Here is a 16,626-nt window from a genome sequence, read left to right on the forward strand (position 1 = left end):
TTGAACCAAGATCAAGTAGTCTATAGGCTTTCGAATTTTCTGCATAGCCAACGAACACACTTTTAAGGGCTCTAGGTCCCAATTTAGTCCTTTTATTATCAGGAATCCTATAGTAGGTTATACAGCCCCAAATCCTTAAATAAGACAAATTTGATTTTCTATTTTCCACACTTCATATTGAGAAATTCAAGTTTTTAAGGAAGAAATTCTATTATGAACATGACATGCAACTAACAAAGCTTCACCCCACAAATTATTTGGCAACCCTGAACTCACAAGCATGGAATTAACCATATCTTCAAGAGTTCGATTTTTCCTTTCAACCAAACCATTTTGTTGTGGTGTGTATGGTGCACTGGTTTGGTGTACAATTTCACTTTCTTCACAAAATTTCGAGAATTCACTAGGGAAGTACTCACCCCCTCTATCACTTCTCAAAATTTTAATTTTCTTATTCAATTGATTTTCTACTAAAGTTTTGTATGTTTTAAACATACCAAACACTTCTTTTTTGTATTTCATAAGATACACATACACAAACCTAGAACAATCACTATGAATGTGACAAAGTATCTATTTCATCCTCTAGTTAGAAAATCATTGAATTCACACACATCAGAGTGCACAAGATCAAGCATCTGTGTTTGTCGTTCAACTTTAGGAAAAGTCAACCTTGTAATCTTGGTTTGAACACAAGTTTCACATTTCTTATTTTCAAGGTCATCATAGGAAATTAGGCCATTTTTAGTCATAAATTTCAACACTTTATGATTCACATGTCCTAACCTACCATGCCACAAAAAATAAGAACAAGTAGAAGAAGTAGAAACCAAAGAATAAACAGAAATATCATTCACTTTATTAATACTCAACTTGAACATTCCATTACAAGAATAGCCCTTCCCTACAAATACACCATTCTTTGACAAAATTACATTATTTGACTCTAGTACAGCCTTCAATCCTTTCTTGTTAAGAATGTCCGCAGACACTAAATTCTTAACAACGTCGGGGAATGAAGTAGTTTGGAAGGACCAATTTTTGGAATTGCATGACTTCATGACCTTCAAAAGTTCATAACTCTTGAACTGATTCTTATCATTGCAAACATGAATTGCAGCACTAGAATCATACCACCAATCCTTTGAAGGCGTAGGTGTCGTCATATGAAGTTCAGTGTCACCGTACCAAAAGTCATCATTGCCACAATTTCAGCACACTCATCAACAAGATTAGCACTTGGAGCAACATTTTTCTTTTGTTTCTTGTTGAGTTTGCACTCGGCCTTAAAATGGCCTTTCTTACCACAATTGTAACAATTTCTATTTTTTTTCTTATTGTCTTTTGAATTAGTATTTTCAAGCCTCTTTCTCTTACTACCAGAATTCATTTTCTCTTCAACCATATTAGTCTTAGAAGCATCGTTAACTTCTAGTTTTTGAAGTATTCTGGCCCCTTCTTCAATTCTAAGATGTTTCAAAACACTAGATAGAGTTAAAGTTTCAAAAGTGTGAAGCAACTTCTTTTGGTAATCATTCCATAATGGTGGCAACTTAACAATTATTGCACAAACTTGGAAAGATTCAAAAACTTCAACACCATAATCTTTAAGTTTAGAAACTATCACTTGAAGATTATGAATTTGGTCCATAAGAGAAAAAGAATCAACCAACTTGAACTCAAAATATTTCTTAATGAGAAACTTATCTGTGCCTTGCTTTTGGGATGTATACTCTCACTCAATTGCAGCCGAGATTTCCCTTGGATTTCGTACTCCTTGAAACATATCGTAGTAACTATCCGAGAGGGTGTTGAGAATGTGGCCTCGGCAAATAATCTCATCTTCTTCACGCTTTTGCCTTTGCTTTGTCAATTCCTCGGACTCACCCTCCACTGGAACAGGAATTTCTGGAATATTTGGATTGAGAATGTAAGCTACCTTCAATGCAGTGAGAAAGAACATAAGTCTGTCCTTCCAACGGTTGAAGTTGGTTCCGGTTCCATCAAGTTTGTCTAACTTAACGAAATCTTGGTTCATAACTTTGACAGCACTCTCTTGTGTAGACTCTATTCTTGTCAATCAATCAAACTTCAAGATTGTAGGTAAATGATATAATATAGAATGACAAGATCGTATCGAGTCAAATCAGAAAATTCAAGAGAGAATTCACTAGAAACAAGTTTACATTAACGGGGATCAAAACTTGAAGAATTCAAGGCGTGTAATCACTTTCCTTGAAATTTGATTGCCCCCACTATCTTGCTAATCCGGTCTCTTGGCAAAAACTTTAGGATACAATGAATTCTAATTAGACAACCAAGTAGCAAGTTCTTGGATTTGTCTAGTCAAGAATACAAAATGCTTCAGTTGGTTTTTTGGTGTTCAACCCATTGATTTATACACCCACAATATTCAGAAAGCTGTTAGAAATTGCCCACATGTACCCTTTCAAAGGAACATGAAGTTTCACTGTGAAATGGTGCTTCAAAAAGTGCAAACCTTTCCTATTTTGCAAATTACATCAACAGATACTAGATACAAATACTAGCTAAATAAAACCCGTGAAATTGCAAAGAGCCAAAGCTACCTCCTAAACCACGTTTTATATGGTGTTTCAAGATTTAATTCACGTTTGTAATTACCAATACTACTCATAATTAATACTAAAAAGATATGAACTAATCAAATGGTAATCAGGTTACATTACACTTTAGACAGTGGTTTAAGGGAAAAAAAATAGGAATCCTAATCAAGATATTCAGAAGAAAAAAAGGGTGCAATTCGACCAAATCTAGTATTTTCTCAATCAAATCTTCCAAAAAGATCAAATGAAATCCGACAAACAGTTGATTTCTGCCTGATTTGACTCATTATTTGGTTTACAAAAGTTCGGTGGAGTCCGCGCCGACCATCTGATTTCAGTTGTTAGTCTAGCACAATTGTGCCTGGATGATGGATCCTTAGCAACCAGAGCATTAAATTTCAGCAACATAAATATAGCAAGGAGTATACCTTGATTTTTGCGAAGAGACACCTGTGTTTTCAGACTCGGATCGGACCGGCCGGTCGAACCGAAAACCGGCTAGGCATCCGGTCCGAGCTAGTTAAAAAACTCGGGTATTAAAAACTCGGTCAAACCCGGTTGGATTTGATCGGTGAATCGGATAATTTGATCAAACCCGATTTTTTTTTTTGCCCTTTTTCTGCCTTTTTTTTCAGTCAAAAGTTGGATTGACCAACTAAAAAAGAGACGAAATTATCCTCTGCTTCTCTTTCCGTACTTTTCTTCCTTTCTTCTTCAGCTCCAATAACCCTAAAATCTAAAAGTCTCCACCGCTGGCATTTGAGATTCACCAATCGTCGCTTAATCAAGGTTGCCGTTAGTCACTTGTCCTTCAATCTCTAGCCTCCACCGCCGTAACACCACCAGTTTCTTCAGATTTCAAGGTTCAATCAAGTAATTAACACGCTGGTGAACCGAAGCTAAATCTGGTAATTTTTATAATCTAAAGCAGTCGTGAAGATGGCTAATTCATTATGTTGAAATTGATCTGTGACTAAAATTTCAGTATTTTTTTGATTTATTATGCTGAGCATTTGGGATTTGGATATTATGGGTGAAAATATCATGTCCTTATTAGAGAATCTGGAAATTTGAATTTGATTGTCTCTTCTTGTTTTCAAGTTTCTTCCATTGATGATTGGTTACTTTTCTTTGTCTGTTCCATCTGGGTTAACCATTTACTGGTAATAATTCGCACAACCATGCTTATATGTCCCTTCGCGTTTCTCTGTTATAGCATCAGTACCAGTGCAAACTGGTTGGATACACTGGATCAAGAATTTTTAAGTTGATAATGATCACACAGTTCAAGCGAATAGTTATCTTTTCGTTTTGAGAATACACTAGATCAAAAGTTAATAATGTCTATTACATGTATGAGTCTCTTCTGTAGTTTTGTTGACCAACTTATGTGTTTCCTACCTCAAGGCCAATGGATACAATTACCAACCGTACTAGTACCATGGACATAAATGGTAGAATAATATGCTACAACCATTTAATGCAGTTTTTAATGTCCTGTGGTCCAATAAAGCAGCAGTCTTTAGTGTAATTTCCTACCTCAATGTCTCTTCAGTCTTCTGTAGTTTTTAATGTGCAGCTTGATGATGAGGATGATCTTGATGACATCGATATCGAAAGTTATGAAATTGGAGAGAAGAGTGATGAAGATGAAGATGAAGATAAAGAATGGCTTAGATAGTTCTTTGGTTTAGAAATTGAATGTGTTGTTTTATTTAGATTGATATTTATCAAACATTTGAACATGAGCTTGTTACCTTATTTGGATTGCTATTTGTCAGGGATTAAACATGTATGGGATTTCTATTTTATAAATTTTGTGAGTTTGGATGAATTTGGTGAATTGGATATAAATTTAGATGATTGGATTCTTTGATTATATTTTGTAAATTTGATTTGCAGGAATATATATATATATATCTATATATGACGTATATATGACGTCATCCGGTTCGACCCCTATTGACCCCGATCGAACCCATTGACCCCTGACCCCTGAGCTCGACCGAGTCGATTCCCGGGCCGAGTCTGAAAACATAGAGAGACACTACTGAGCGTGTTTATCATTCTATTTTCCTTTTTTTTCGGTGAGGGGAAATAGAGAAAATCATTGATTTTATCCCTTGTCAAGCAGTGTTTGGAAGAGCATCAGCAGCGAAATTACTTTCTTTGAGTTTATATTCTGATTGACAACTGAGGTTCATGTTCATCATCTCTTGACCCTCCATCAATGCCAATGGAGTTGTACAAACAGATTAGATTTTACAGCTAGCGGGTAGTTGACTATCATCTGAACGGATCGGCAAGGCAAATGATCTATATATCTTGAGCAAGTCCCATACCATTAATCATAATTAAAACGTATTAGTTGAATATTTTCTTTACGATCTCGAAAATGACTTGTTATGCCTGCTAATCCATTAGGAATGCTAGAACCATCAGTAGTACTAGTAATAATAAGGGACCGATTACAGGACCAGGAATCCATGGCAATTCAAACATTTCAATTCATCTATTCGGAAATCTGTACATGCTAGGTAAAGGTTTGAAATAAGAACTGATTCCCGGACGGACACCAATTCTCAAGACTTAATTAGGTCCTGCGAAAAGGGAATGTGAATTTTAAGGCGAAGGGCATATCTTCAGCAACTTAATCAAACAGATATAGTACTACTTCTTTCCGAGTAAAGGGCTACAATCATTACTGATTCCCGTACACTAATTCTCAAAAATTAATCGGTGCCCCCCTAAAAGATAGAGGAGGTTTTTACTTTTTAGGTGTACATTCAGCTACATAATCACACAGATATAATCAAATATTTACTCAAGAGCAGCATCAAATACATATAGTTCCACTGAGACTGCTGTATACCAACAAGAATTGAAACAGAAATCCGCGCCGAGTCGGGATTGAAGAAGCCCTTCTTCATGGGCAAGAGGCAAGAGCGAGAGCCAAATCTCTAACTTTGAAAGCGTGGGCTGCTGCATCATGGGAAGGGGCCATTTCCTTTCAACGTAGTTTCAACTAACTATTGTCAGCCCTTTTAATTGCTGCATATTTCCTCTCCACCTTCCTTCCCATCTCTGATTTTCTGAGAGTCTCGAGTTATGTGTTGTTTGTTCCCTTTCCCCAGTACGCAATATGGGGTACCAGGACTAAGAATCCACAAAATGGGGTCGTTGAAGATTTTGCTGGCTGATTATTTTAAACTGGTAATTCGTGAATTAAACCATCTGCTTGCCTTGTGATGCTTGGTAGGGTTTGTTGTAAACCAAGTAAGAATTTTTAAACTAATAGGTGCAATACATGCTACAAGTGCAAAAAAGTGAATTAAAAAAAATTATGTATATTATACATTCATATCTTTTAATCTTAAAAAGAAAAGCCTTTCTGATCGCATGTGCTTCCTCCACAGTTGAGTTGGCTCACCATTTCTGCATTCACTTCCTGCCTATGCTTCTATTAAATTCCCATCTTCCTTCCTAACAACAACAATCCCTCATTCTATTCTCCTCTTCTGCATGTTCAAAGCTGCATTAGTATTCAGCATAATTCCCCTTATCTCCTTCTTCGTCACCCATTTATCTCCTTCTTTGTCATAATTCCCCTTACTTTCCTCATTGATTCTTCCTTCTTAGTTGCTTCATTGTATTCCAACCACTCTTGCATTGCTTTATTTATAGTCATTCCTGGACAGTTCTCCTCTTACCTGAATTGAATCTGGTTTCCGGATTTCCAAACTTACCACAGGATATTTATTGTTAGATTAATATGATCCATACCTTCGGTCATATCCTTTCCTTCAATGAGACTGTTCCACCAATGCGAGAAGTTATGCCTATATTTATTTAATTACACACCAATTTTTTTTTATCTCAAGTCAACTACTCTTTTATTTTTATTTCATTCTTTTACTTAATTTCAATAAAAAAAAATTGCTTAATTAATTGTTGTAATTTTGTTTTGAAGGCTTGTGCAAGAAAAAAAAAAAGAAGAGAAAGAAAAAGCAGAAAATAGAAATTCAAAGAAAAAAGCAGAAAACTATAGGCTATAGGCTATAGGCTATAGGTGTTAACTCAACTTCTTGATATGGGTTACATGGTTGGTTTTGACTCAATTTCTTGACATTGATTACGATTCCATCGCTCTAGGGACCGATTTCTCTACCTTCCTATAGGCTGTAGGAGGACACAAATGACATAGTGGGGACTAAAGTATTGCATAAAGTGTTTCCCGAAAGAAAAAAAAATTGTTCCTCTCATAAAACAAGAGTTTTGTTCACCATAATTTCTACAACACCGAGAACGAATACTATGAAATATAATATCAAACATATTTTACAAAGCTTTCAAAAAATGACGGTGCAAATTTTGGTTTAATATACAAATTTATTAAACTTACACACAAAAATCGTAAATTAATAATACGAATATATTTAAAATTATGGAACTAAAATTTTTTAACTATTGCTAAGTTTTGCTAAACATTTTATTCTTTTGTTAATATTGCTTTAGGTACATTGGTCTTGCACAGTCTCCAAAAAAGATTTCTCATTCAACTTTTGTACAGCTCTATAGAAATTTTGTACAATAACTTAATAGTTTGGAGACTTTCATTCATTCCTATGTTTTAGAGGAGATAAATTAGACATACATTAACATGAATTTAACAGGATAGTTAGTAAAATCTCATATTACATGCGTTGTAAGTAGATTAAAAAAATACTCATAATACCCATTCATATATTTATCAAACACTCACAATAATTTTTTTGGTATTATACTCCATTTAGGCTATGTTGTAAGAAATGTAAGCATTTTTACACTAAGAGCTTTAGTACTTGTTATAAGTGCAAAATTTGAATTTCAGATTTGAATAATTATCATACTTACATATCCATTTTAATGTTAAAATGAAATCTTTATAATCATGATTAGGCCTCATCTCTTTTGATTGGAATAAAAAAACAAGGAGGAGCATGAGTGCTTGGAAAGTGTCGTTGAAGAAGAAGGCAAATATGTTCTGAAGTCCAGAGTCGCCCCAATCTAGGCCCAAACTGCATGAGGCCTGGCTTTCTGAAGTCCAGAGTCACCACAATTTAGTCCATTGTAGACGACTAGTACCTATTTACGAATCTCGGCATGATTAAGAAGACCGAACTTTTTGAAGACAAGATGTCTGGAACTTCATACCCAACACATTCGAAACATCTTTCCAGGTGAGTCTTGCAAGACCCAAAGCAATTGTTTACAAATCTAACTAATGTCTTAGCTCTTAGAATAACAAACAATTACTTTGCCATTTAACTTTAGTAATGGACAGGTCATTTTAGCATATCTTGCAACATATCTTGTAATGACAAATAACAAAATTTTCAGTTTTTTCTTTCACTTTAGAATCCAAGGAAAATACTTACATGTAATTTCCATCAAAAAGCTTTTCAAAATAGTGAAGATGAAATAGTTGGCCTTAATGTGCAGAAGAATTGGTGGTAGAAGACCTTGAGAATTCTTGGCCTTAAGGAAACTTTCCTCCGGACGTTCCTCGCCTTTGGTTTTTCATCATTGAGAGAACAGTGAGGTAATCCATGATGAGCTGATAAACAAAATAACTCCGGACGTAAATCAATTGGGCTTGTAATTCTTTATGCATTTTTTAATTAAAATAAGATGGATATTATCTAAAAATGCACTTACCTAGGAATGGCAATGGGGGCGGGTGCCCGCGGGAGGCTAATGGGGAGGGGGTTGGGGCAGGGGGTAGGGTGGGGGCGGGGGGAATTTTTTTCCCCCCCGCTTAGAAACCGGCGGGGGGCAGGAGGTGGGGGAGTGTACCCCCGCCCCATCATCCCGACCCGTCACCCGCTTTAAAAAAATAAATAAATATGTATATAATTATATATAATATATAATTTAATTAGTTACAAACTTATGATAATGATATTATGAGTTATATGTATTATATAATGTCTATTAGTATATATAATATAATTGATATTATTAATTATACTAATAATTATATATGTGTACTAATACAAATTATTAATTGATTATACTAAATTTACTAATACATTTATACTAAATCCCTAATTACACTTAATACAATAACATTTTTTTCTTAAAAAAAGCACAAACACAATAATGAATTAGTGATTGTATTTGTGGCAAAAGTGATAATTTGATTACTTTAGTTATATTTATTTCATCATGTTGGATTGTATTCAAATAATTTTTATTTGATTGTTTTTATAAGTTTCAATTGTAAAATTACAATAAATAATAATTTGATGATGTGTTGATATTTTAGTACTTGATTATTTGCTAAAATTTAACCATAATAAAATTATATAACAAATTTTTATTAGCTCCGCGGGAGCATCCGCGAGGAAAATCCCTCCGCCCACCCCACCCTTCGCCTCATCACTTCCCTCAGCAAGGCAAATGTCAAATTGTCATCTTTAGACCAATAAATACATTGTTCTGTCTGAATTAAGTGGCTCCTGTCTGAAGATATTTTACTATTTTTTTTTTATTTTCCTTTGGGGAGGGGGTTGGGGACTTTTGGTCGTCTTGATTATGTAGCAATATTTTGTGTTTCAACTATATTCTTACTTCATCCTCCTGCATGATGTCCAGAGAACAAGTAGTTAATAGAGTGGTGCTATTTATTTACGACATGGGTTCAGAAAAGTGTTAAAGCTGACATTGGTAGTATAGAAATACCTACAATAACTTAACCGACCCTTAGTCTAGAAGAGCGAAGTTGCTTAATTTAATTATACGATAATTGGCTTGTTACCATAATAGAAACTTGCACAAGTGAAGTGAGCTTGATTTCATTCCTCCTCCAATTTTGGACTTGCTAAATAAGAGAAGAAAGGCATTCAGATTTAGAAAGTGTCAATAATGTTAAAAACAAGCCAAAAAGAGCCATTTCTTTACAAACCCCCAAATCTTTTCCACCAGACACAGATAACCAAAATTATACTCACTCTCAAGTAAGCATTTGTATAGAGCCCAGGTGAACAGACTGACGCTGGCATCCTTTTACCAAGTTAGAATAATCTACAACAGCTGATGTCGCCATCATCATCGGAATTCCAGCATTATTCAGTGGCCTATTATTTGCAGTTTGCTCCAGGGATTGCACTTGCTTTTTTAAAAACTTAAGGTAATGAGCCGCCTCGTCCAACATAGAAGCCGTGTCCATTTTAGTCCCTCCTGGAACAAGTCTCTGCAGAATTCTGATCTTCTCACTAATCCGTTCCCTCCGGTGCCTAGCTGCCACACTTTGAGGGTCCTTGGACATCTTCACATTCTTTCTTCTCGGTGGCTTTACCGATTCAGGGTCAATGTGAATCGGCTGCATCATTGCTATGCGGAAAATCATTTCTCTCATCGCATCCATGGAGCTTCTTTTCTGCAATGGATTCGACAATGATGATCCATTTGCAGGTGTAAATTCTGGAACTGCTACAGAAGCAATGCTGCCTGAATCTGGAACAGGGTTGCCCGCGAGTGAGATGGACGATGTTGAAGCAACAATATATGGATTTAGAAATATTGGATCAGTACTTGCGGCACTTTTACTAGATGATCCGAGTTCCGGTGGCTCGGAAATACCATACAGATAATTAGTAGTCGCAGAAGATTGGTAGAACTTGCCAAGGTGCATCCCCGTTGTTGGTGATCCTAATTGATTTTGTGAAGCTGATTTGAGGAGCTCTATCTTCATGCCTGTTGCGATCCTCAAGCTCGAGAGGGGGAGAGAAATGTTTGCTTTGGGTTTGGAATCAGGGAAGGAGGCAGGAGGATGGGAAAGCTACATATATAGCCTCGTGTAGACACTAACATGCATTACCACACTGGTAAATTACATGAAGCTGGCTGCCCAGCAGTATATATAGCTGGAATGAGCTATGTGGTAGTGTATATACATTAAAATACATTATCTTTCGATATGATATATTTTGGTGTCACCAAATCTTGATGATATTTATTCTCTCAAGCCTTTGTTTATTCTATCTTCTGACATTCTTTGTATATCATCAGACAACAATAATAAGTTATGGATTTGCAGGTAGAATTGCACTAATTTATATAGCACACATTATTGCTGATATTTCCGGACCTATATTTGTGCATGCCCTTTGATTGTGAAGTTCTTTATTAAACAGAAACTCATGATTCATGATTAGATCAGCAGCATTGAAGTAATAATATGATTGATTCAACAGGTCGGCATCCAAAAAAGGAATTAAGTCCGAAATTAAGGTTGATCCACCCTGATGATGGTCTGATTTTGTTCGTTGTAACTTGTAAGAAATCATTGCTGATCATAGGATTTTACATGTTGTGAACTTTGAATTCCATTTTTTTCAATCTGAACTGTTGTTTTTTTTTTCTTTGGGAAATGGAGGTTGTCACAGCAATAAGTACTACTATATATGTTTATCTATTAACAACTCTTAGTCAGAAATTTTTTTTTTTTTTTTTGGGGTCATTTGCTAGAAGAAATTATTTAGAAATCATATCATGGAATGATCGGTGTTCAAATTTTATTTTATTTTTTAAAATTTTGCTGACCGAACCTGTCAACATTAATAGAATGTGATAGAACAGTAGGCCCTTCAATGGAGGCATACATTATTGTAATAGTAATATGAGGTTTAGCAATGATAGCATTATCAGACAAAATATCTCTTGTTTCCTAATTCTTTAATACATATTTTAGGTACATCAGCAAATTTCTTTTGCGTATTTGATTCCGATGGGGACTGTGGTGGAGGGAAGAGGCATGGCAATATTATTATGGCAATGGGTCGTTGGAGTCAAGGTCAAGGTGCATGAACCAAAACTACTGATTCGAATTTTCATTTGAGTTTTAATCGTAGCTTGTTGCAGGAAGAGATCTTCCACCGAGTAGAAAAAAGCGTCAAAAGTTCACCTGTTTCATTCCTGATTTGCTTCCAAAATACATTTTTTTTAAAAAAAAAAATAATGATGATGATAAACATAAAGGAAGAGCCCCCATTGTCACATGACATCCGTCAGAAGATAACAGCTCCAAAATTCAGAAGCAGTGGGGGTGCCCACTGCCCACCCCTACCCCCAGAAAAATGTAAAAAAAAAAATGTTCGTATCACCACGCACCTTTACTTCATCAACTCAAAGAGGATTACTCCACACCACTTGGAATTATTGCACATCGGATCTCATCCCCCTCGTAACAACTAGCAACGCAGCAGCATACAAGTACAACCCCACGGGGTGACTGCTTCATTGGCACGCGTCGCGAGGAGGTGGATTAGGATTAAGTGTAGCAAGAAAGAAAGAATGAGAGATCAAAGACGGTAGTCGGAGTATGCAGTCACGCTGCCGGCCGGAGCAGTAATGACCGAATGTGCTCATGCACTGCACCAAATGAAATATGTCAGCCGCGGATGATGATAACGTTTTGCACGCTAAAAGTGAAAAAAAAAAAAAAGAGAAAGAAATCTAATTTGACGATCGAAAGGGTCCGTCTCATGAGACAAAAGTAAGAACGGACAGCAAAAAGGATTGAGCACTCAGTGTTTGATCAACGCTCGTCTGTCAGTCTGCTGAACAGAAACCTTCACTCACACCTCTGAAACAGAAATTTGAGCAACTAGTACTCAAAAGAGTGTTTTCAATTTCGGCCATACTAACAACAGGGGTTGGTCCGTGTGGTAAGCGGCTCGAATTTGCTTAAATAGGTCTCATGTTCGAGTTCTAGTGTACGCAGATATCCCTGTTGGGAGATTCACCCACTATAGTCAGGTGCGCTACGCGGGTTGGATCCGGATTAGTTGGGGCAAAATTTCGGATACCGGGCAGGCAACCAAAAAAAAAATTTCGGCCACCCTCAAAAGAGCAGAAAATAATACTCCATAATAATAATAATAAAGGTCTCTTCACCAAAATGGCCGATCATAAATTCCATCTCATCTTTGGCTGTGCCATGTGATTAGCATTAACTCTTTCGTTTTGCTAAGACATTTATGTGCACTTTGAAAATTTTACTACTACTTAACCCGCTTCCCCACCTTTTTTTTTTTTTTCTTCTTAGAAAAAGACGAAGCCAACGCTCAAGAATAAGGCTGTAGTGAAACTGAGACTAGTAGCCTCACAACCAGGCTCAAGAGTATATAAAGAATTGTTTGAACTCTGTTTAATTAGTTTTTTAATGCACCAAAACAGGAAAAAGGGAAGAAGAATTCTTAGCACTGCTCTTTTATCTACTGGGTACTTTCTCCTCCGTCTCAATCTCAAAAGCTCGTGGTAAAGACTAGGCTCGTTTTTTGGGATGTTTTTGAAAAATTTTGCTGTAGCAGAGTTTTTAGAGTATATTTTGAAATATTTTTTATTGGCACTTTATTATGAGATATTTGGTAAAATTTTAAACTAATTTAAACTAATTTTTAGATTATCTTTTAGAGTATTTTGTTGTAACTTTTATTGTATTTGAAAAACTAGTTTTTGAAAAACACTCCAAAAACAGGAGATACAAAATGTTTGGGCCGGTACAAAATGAAGTGGGCTCATCGAAGGCATTCTCTCGTGGACTTGACTGGTTAATCCCAATCTAACATGGACACCGATACATTCGTAATTGTTTATCACTTTCCGCTGCAGATATTTACCTATATCTCCTTTTTTTTTTTTTAAAAAAAAATTTCTGGATGGACAAACACTGCTGAGAATCCCCAATGAGCTGCTTGCAAGAATTAAATCCATAGCCTCTGGCTGCCTTTTGCAGTTTTAGCTCTCCCTTTTTCTATCCCACTTTTCTGAAGCAAAATAGGCTAGCCTGTTTATCTGTTTACCCGAAGAGTGGGGGATTTTGCAATTTCAATGTTCAGTAGTTCGAACCAAACATCATACCAAACAAATCACTAAAAAAAAAAAAAAAGAAAGGAAATTAGACCCAAAATCGGGCAAAATACTAGACAATAACAGATAGGATAAAAACAGAATTTCTAATAACAGATAAGATAAAATCTCATTCTTTTCCTGTTAAAAATAAATAAATTTTTTTTTTTAAAAAAAAGATAAGTAAAGAAAAGTGAAAATGAATAAGCAGTAGACTAAACGCTAAACAAAAAGCACGCCTTTCCGCAGTCCCAGGCTTGTAGGTGAATTTCAGTAATCTTCGAGGGGTAGAAAAGAGGGAAAGCCCCACTCTTACCGACATCCCAAACAAGGCGGCCTGAATTGATGATTGCGTGGTCGTGGACAGGAGTGTGGCCCAAAGAGCAACACTCATTGATGACTTCACAGCTGTATCCCAACTCCGCAGCCTGCAGCCTCCCACGAAAACACACACACACCCTTCACCCACTGCTGCACCTGCCTGCATGGCATGTGACTCCTTGTCCCTACACGACCTTCCCCTTTTCTCTGGAATAGCGTAATTTGCTGCTCCTACTTCCCACACAGTGTACTGCCCAAACGCAGTCGAATTCACTCTTCCCTCCTAGAAAGAAAATTGTTCGTTCAAAGTTCAACTACCCAACTTTGGCCATGGATAGCTCCAAATGCTGCTACCTTTGGTTTTGGGCTTGCAGTTTTCTCCTCATCCTCACGTCCAAGTCACTCGTACTTCATGGAGTTTTAGCTCAACCTGAGGAAGCTGCCACTTTACAGCTCAAAGCTGATTCCTCGGAATGGCCAGCGGGGATGATGTCCCTCTACGACGCTGCGGATGATGTTGTCGGAGACAATGACGACGAGATGGAAATGGACGAGGATGCCGCGTCTAGTTCCAGGAGATCGCTGTTTTGGCGGAGAGTGAGGTACTACATTTCATACGCGGCCCTGTCGGCGAATAGGATCCCCTGTCCCCCTCGCTCCGGCAGGTCCTACTACACCCATCACTGCTATTTCGCCAGCGGCCCAGTCCACCCTTATAACCGAGGTTGCTCCGCCATCACCCGTTGCCGCAGATAAACTATTCACTTCGCCTTTCATCTTGTGTCTGCGTGGTGGTTTCTTTTTATTTGTGCGTCTGCTTATCGTTTGCTTTCTGGTCTCGAAAACTGTCGTCACACACCCCTGTTTTCTTGAGTGCTTTTATATTTTTCTGATCCGTGCCTTCAATTTAAATTATTTGTTAATTTAAAACTGGATAGAATTTGCTGAGTCTTGAGAGGGAGAGACGATCATTTTCGAGGTGTAAGCTGCTAATGAATTTATCCTAGCAAGCACTGCTTATTTTTGCATGCATTCTCGAACAAATTCGTTGTTAGTAATTAGACTCTCAGTTATTAGAGAGATATGGTGCCGTCTGTAGGATACAATTTGCCTTCGTGTTAACGTTAATCTTTCGGGGAATCAGGCAATAAACTGGAAATTGCAAGTTCAGGAAACCCGAATGCAGCACACTCGACACAAAGTGAAGAAGTTGCGGTGCAGGCAAACCCATAGTCATGACCGCATGGAATCTTTAGGTCACTAGAAAGTTTTTTTGTCAGTTGATTCATTCCACATTATCATCTTTTTTATTCATCCTATATATTTCGATGTGGACCATGCCCAATTTCCAAATGACCATCTTGAAAGCTGGGGGGCACCAATTGACCAACCCTTCCTGGTTCCCTCAGCTACCTCCATTAATTCCTCAGCTACCAATTACGTACTACTCCCTCCGTCCATTTTGATAGTCTTAGTTTTTTTTTCATACGATTTAAAAAAAAGTAGTTAATTTTGTTGAAATAATCAATTTAGGTAACTATTTTCCTAAAATATCCTCACATTAATTAGAGTACACCTTTATGGGAACTTGAATTGATGGTAAAAAAAGAATAAACTCTCATTAAATGGAGTAGGTTTATAGTAACAACAACTTACATTGAATAAGGGTATTTTAAGAAAATTAAAATACAATTACATTCTTCAATTGAAAAATGGATTACAATTTGTAACAGACGAAAAATAAAAACAGGACTATCAAAAAGCAGGACGGAGGGAGTAGTTACTACCACCGATCAGTGGACTAAATACTTGAAGACCTGGCAAATTGCTATATCTATCGAATAGGAATTTAGTAGTCGTAAATAAGTGGCAAAATATTATTGGGTTTGGTAGTTAGTTACCAATCCAGTACTGGTCCTGCTTCCGGGATGGGAATCTGTTTCAACAATCTTTTTTTAACCTACTGGTATATAGTATCTTGGATGGCTAGCACTAACAAAATTGTGAGGATATTGCCTGGCATATGTCTAGCATTTTCAAGCTTCTTCACCGTGTTGACCATTATTCTTCTCTTGCTGAATCTTTTCTGCCCATCTTTCCGCCTTTTTTTTTTTTGTTTTTGTTTTTAGGCTTCCTTGCTATATTGACCAATCTCCCTTGCAATCCAGTTCATGCTAAAATCTATGCCTATTAGTTGTCTTTCCTGCTGTTCTGGGGTAAAGACTACGAGAGAGTGTTTTTGCTTTCAAGAATGCATATAAATCTTGCCGCTGCCATCGTTAAAGTTAAAAATTAAACCAAACATTTTAAGCTCGACTTAATTACCTAATCATCCCAACAATAGATTTTGTTGACTTCCAGAGTCGTCAGCAATGTAGTATCTACAGTTGATCAATGGCAAACACCGTGCCAGCCCAATATAGGCCTATATCGACGGGCGGGGTTCGAGCCGGAATTAATAAATTAGGACCCGGATCCATCATACTGTATTAATTTCGGATCCGACCCAAATATCCGACAGATCTCCTAATTTCTCTATCGGACCCGCACTCGACGGTCTCGAATCCGGGTCGGACCTACCCGGAAAAAGGCAAAATACCATAATGGAGGCTTGCTTGCTTCTGTTTCAAAAGGAAGGTTCCCAGCTACAGATCCAGAATATAGCTGAAAATTGAGCAAAAAGAATAAGAAAAATTCTATGAGGTTGTGGGTTCATTATTAAAGCTTGAAGAGCGAAAAGTGGAGGCTCAAATTGGAGTCTGATATCAAGACAGGCTAAAACCGCCATGGCTGCAAACAACAGTTGCCGCATGAGAGAAATCAGATA

General features: G+C 36.9%; 2 protein-coding genes across 2 annotated transcripts; one reads left to right on the top strand and one right to left on the bottom strand.

The window, feature by feature from the left end:
* Positions 1–9,579: 9,579 nt before the first annotated feature.
* On the bottom strand, positions 9,580–10,320 carry LOC113752827 (transcription factor HEC2-like). The gene has a single exon (XM_027296880.1). It carries the CDS (start codon positions 10,318–10,320, stop codon positions 9,580–9,582), a length of 741 nt encoding a protein of 246 aa, XP_027152681.1.
* A 3,619-nt stretch (positions 10,321–13,939) lies between these two features.
* Positions 13,940–14,831, top strand: LOC113751804 (protein RALF-like 34). The gene has a single exon (XM_027295949.1). The coding sequence runs from the start codon at positions 14,130–14,132 to the stop codon at positions 14,553–14,555; it is 426 nt and encodes a 141-aa protein (XP_027151750.1). The 5' UTR covers positions 13,940–14,129; the 3' UTR covers positions 14,556–14,831.
* Positions 14,832–16,626: the final 1,795 nt, after the last annotated feature.

The sequence above is a fragment of the Coffea eugenioides genome, chromosome 11 (genome assembly GCF_003713205.1).
Source record: "Coffea eugenioides isolate CCC68of chromosome 11, Ceug_1.0, whole genome shotgun sequence".
Classification (NCBI taxonomy): domain Eukaryota; kingdom Viridiplantae; phylum Streptophyta; class Magnoliopsida; order Gentianales; family Rubiaceae; genus Coffea; species Coffea eugenioides.

Bases quoted from the DNA above. Each gene is read 5' to 3' on its own strand.
- LOC113752827 (XM_027296880.1), bottom strand. From the start codon at position 10,320: ATGAAGATAGAGCTCCTCAAATCAGCTTCACAAAATCAATTAGGATCA.
- LOC113751804 (XM_027295949.1), top strand. From the start codon at position 14,130: ATGGATAGCTCCAAATGCTGCTACCTTTGGTTTTGGGCTTGCAGTTTT.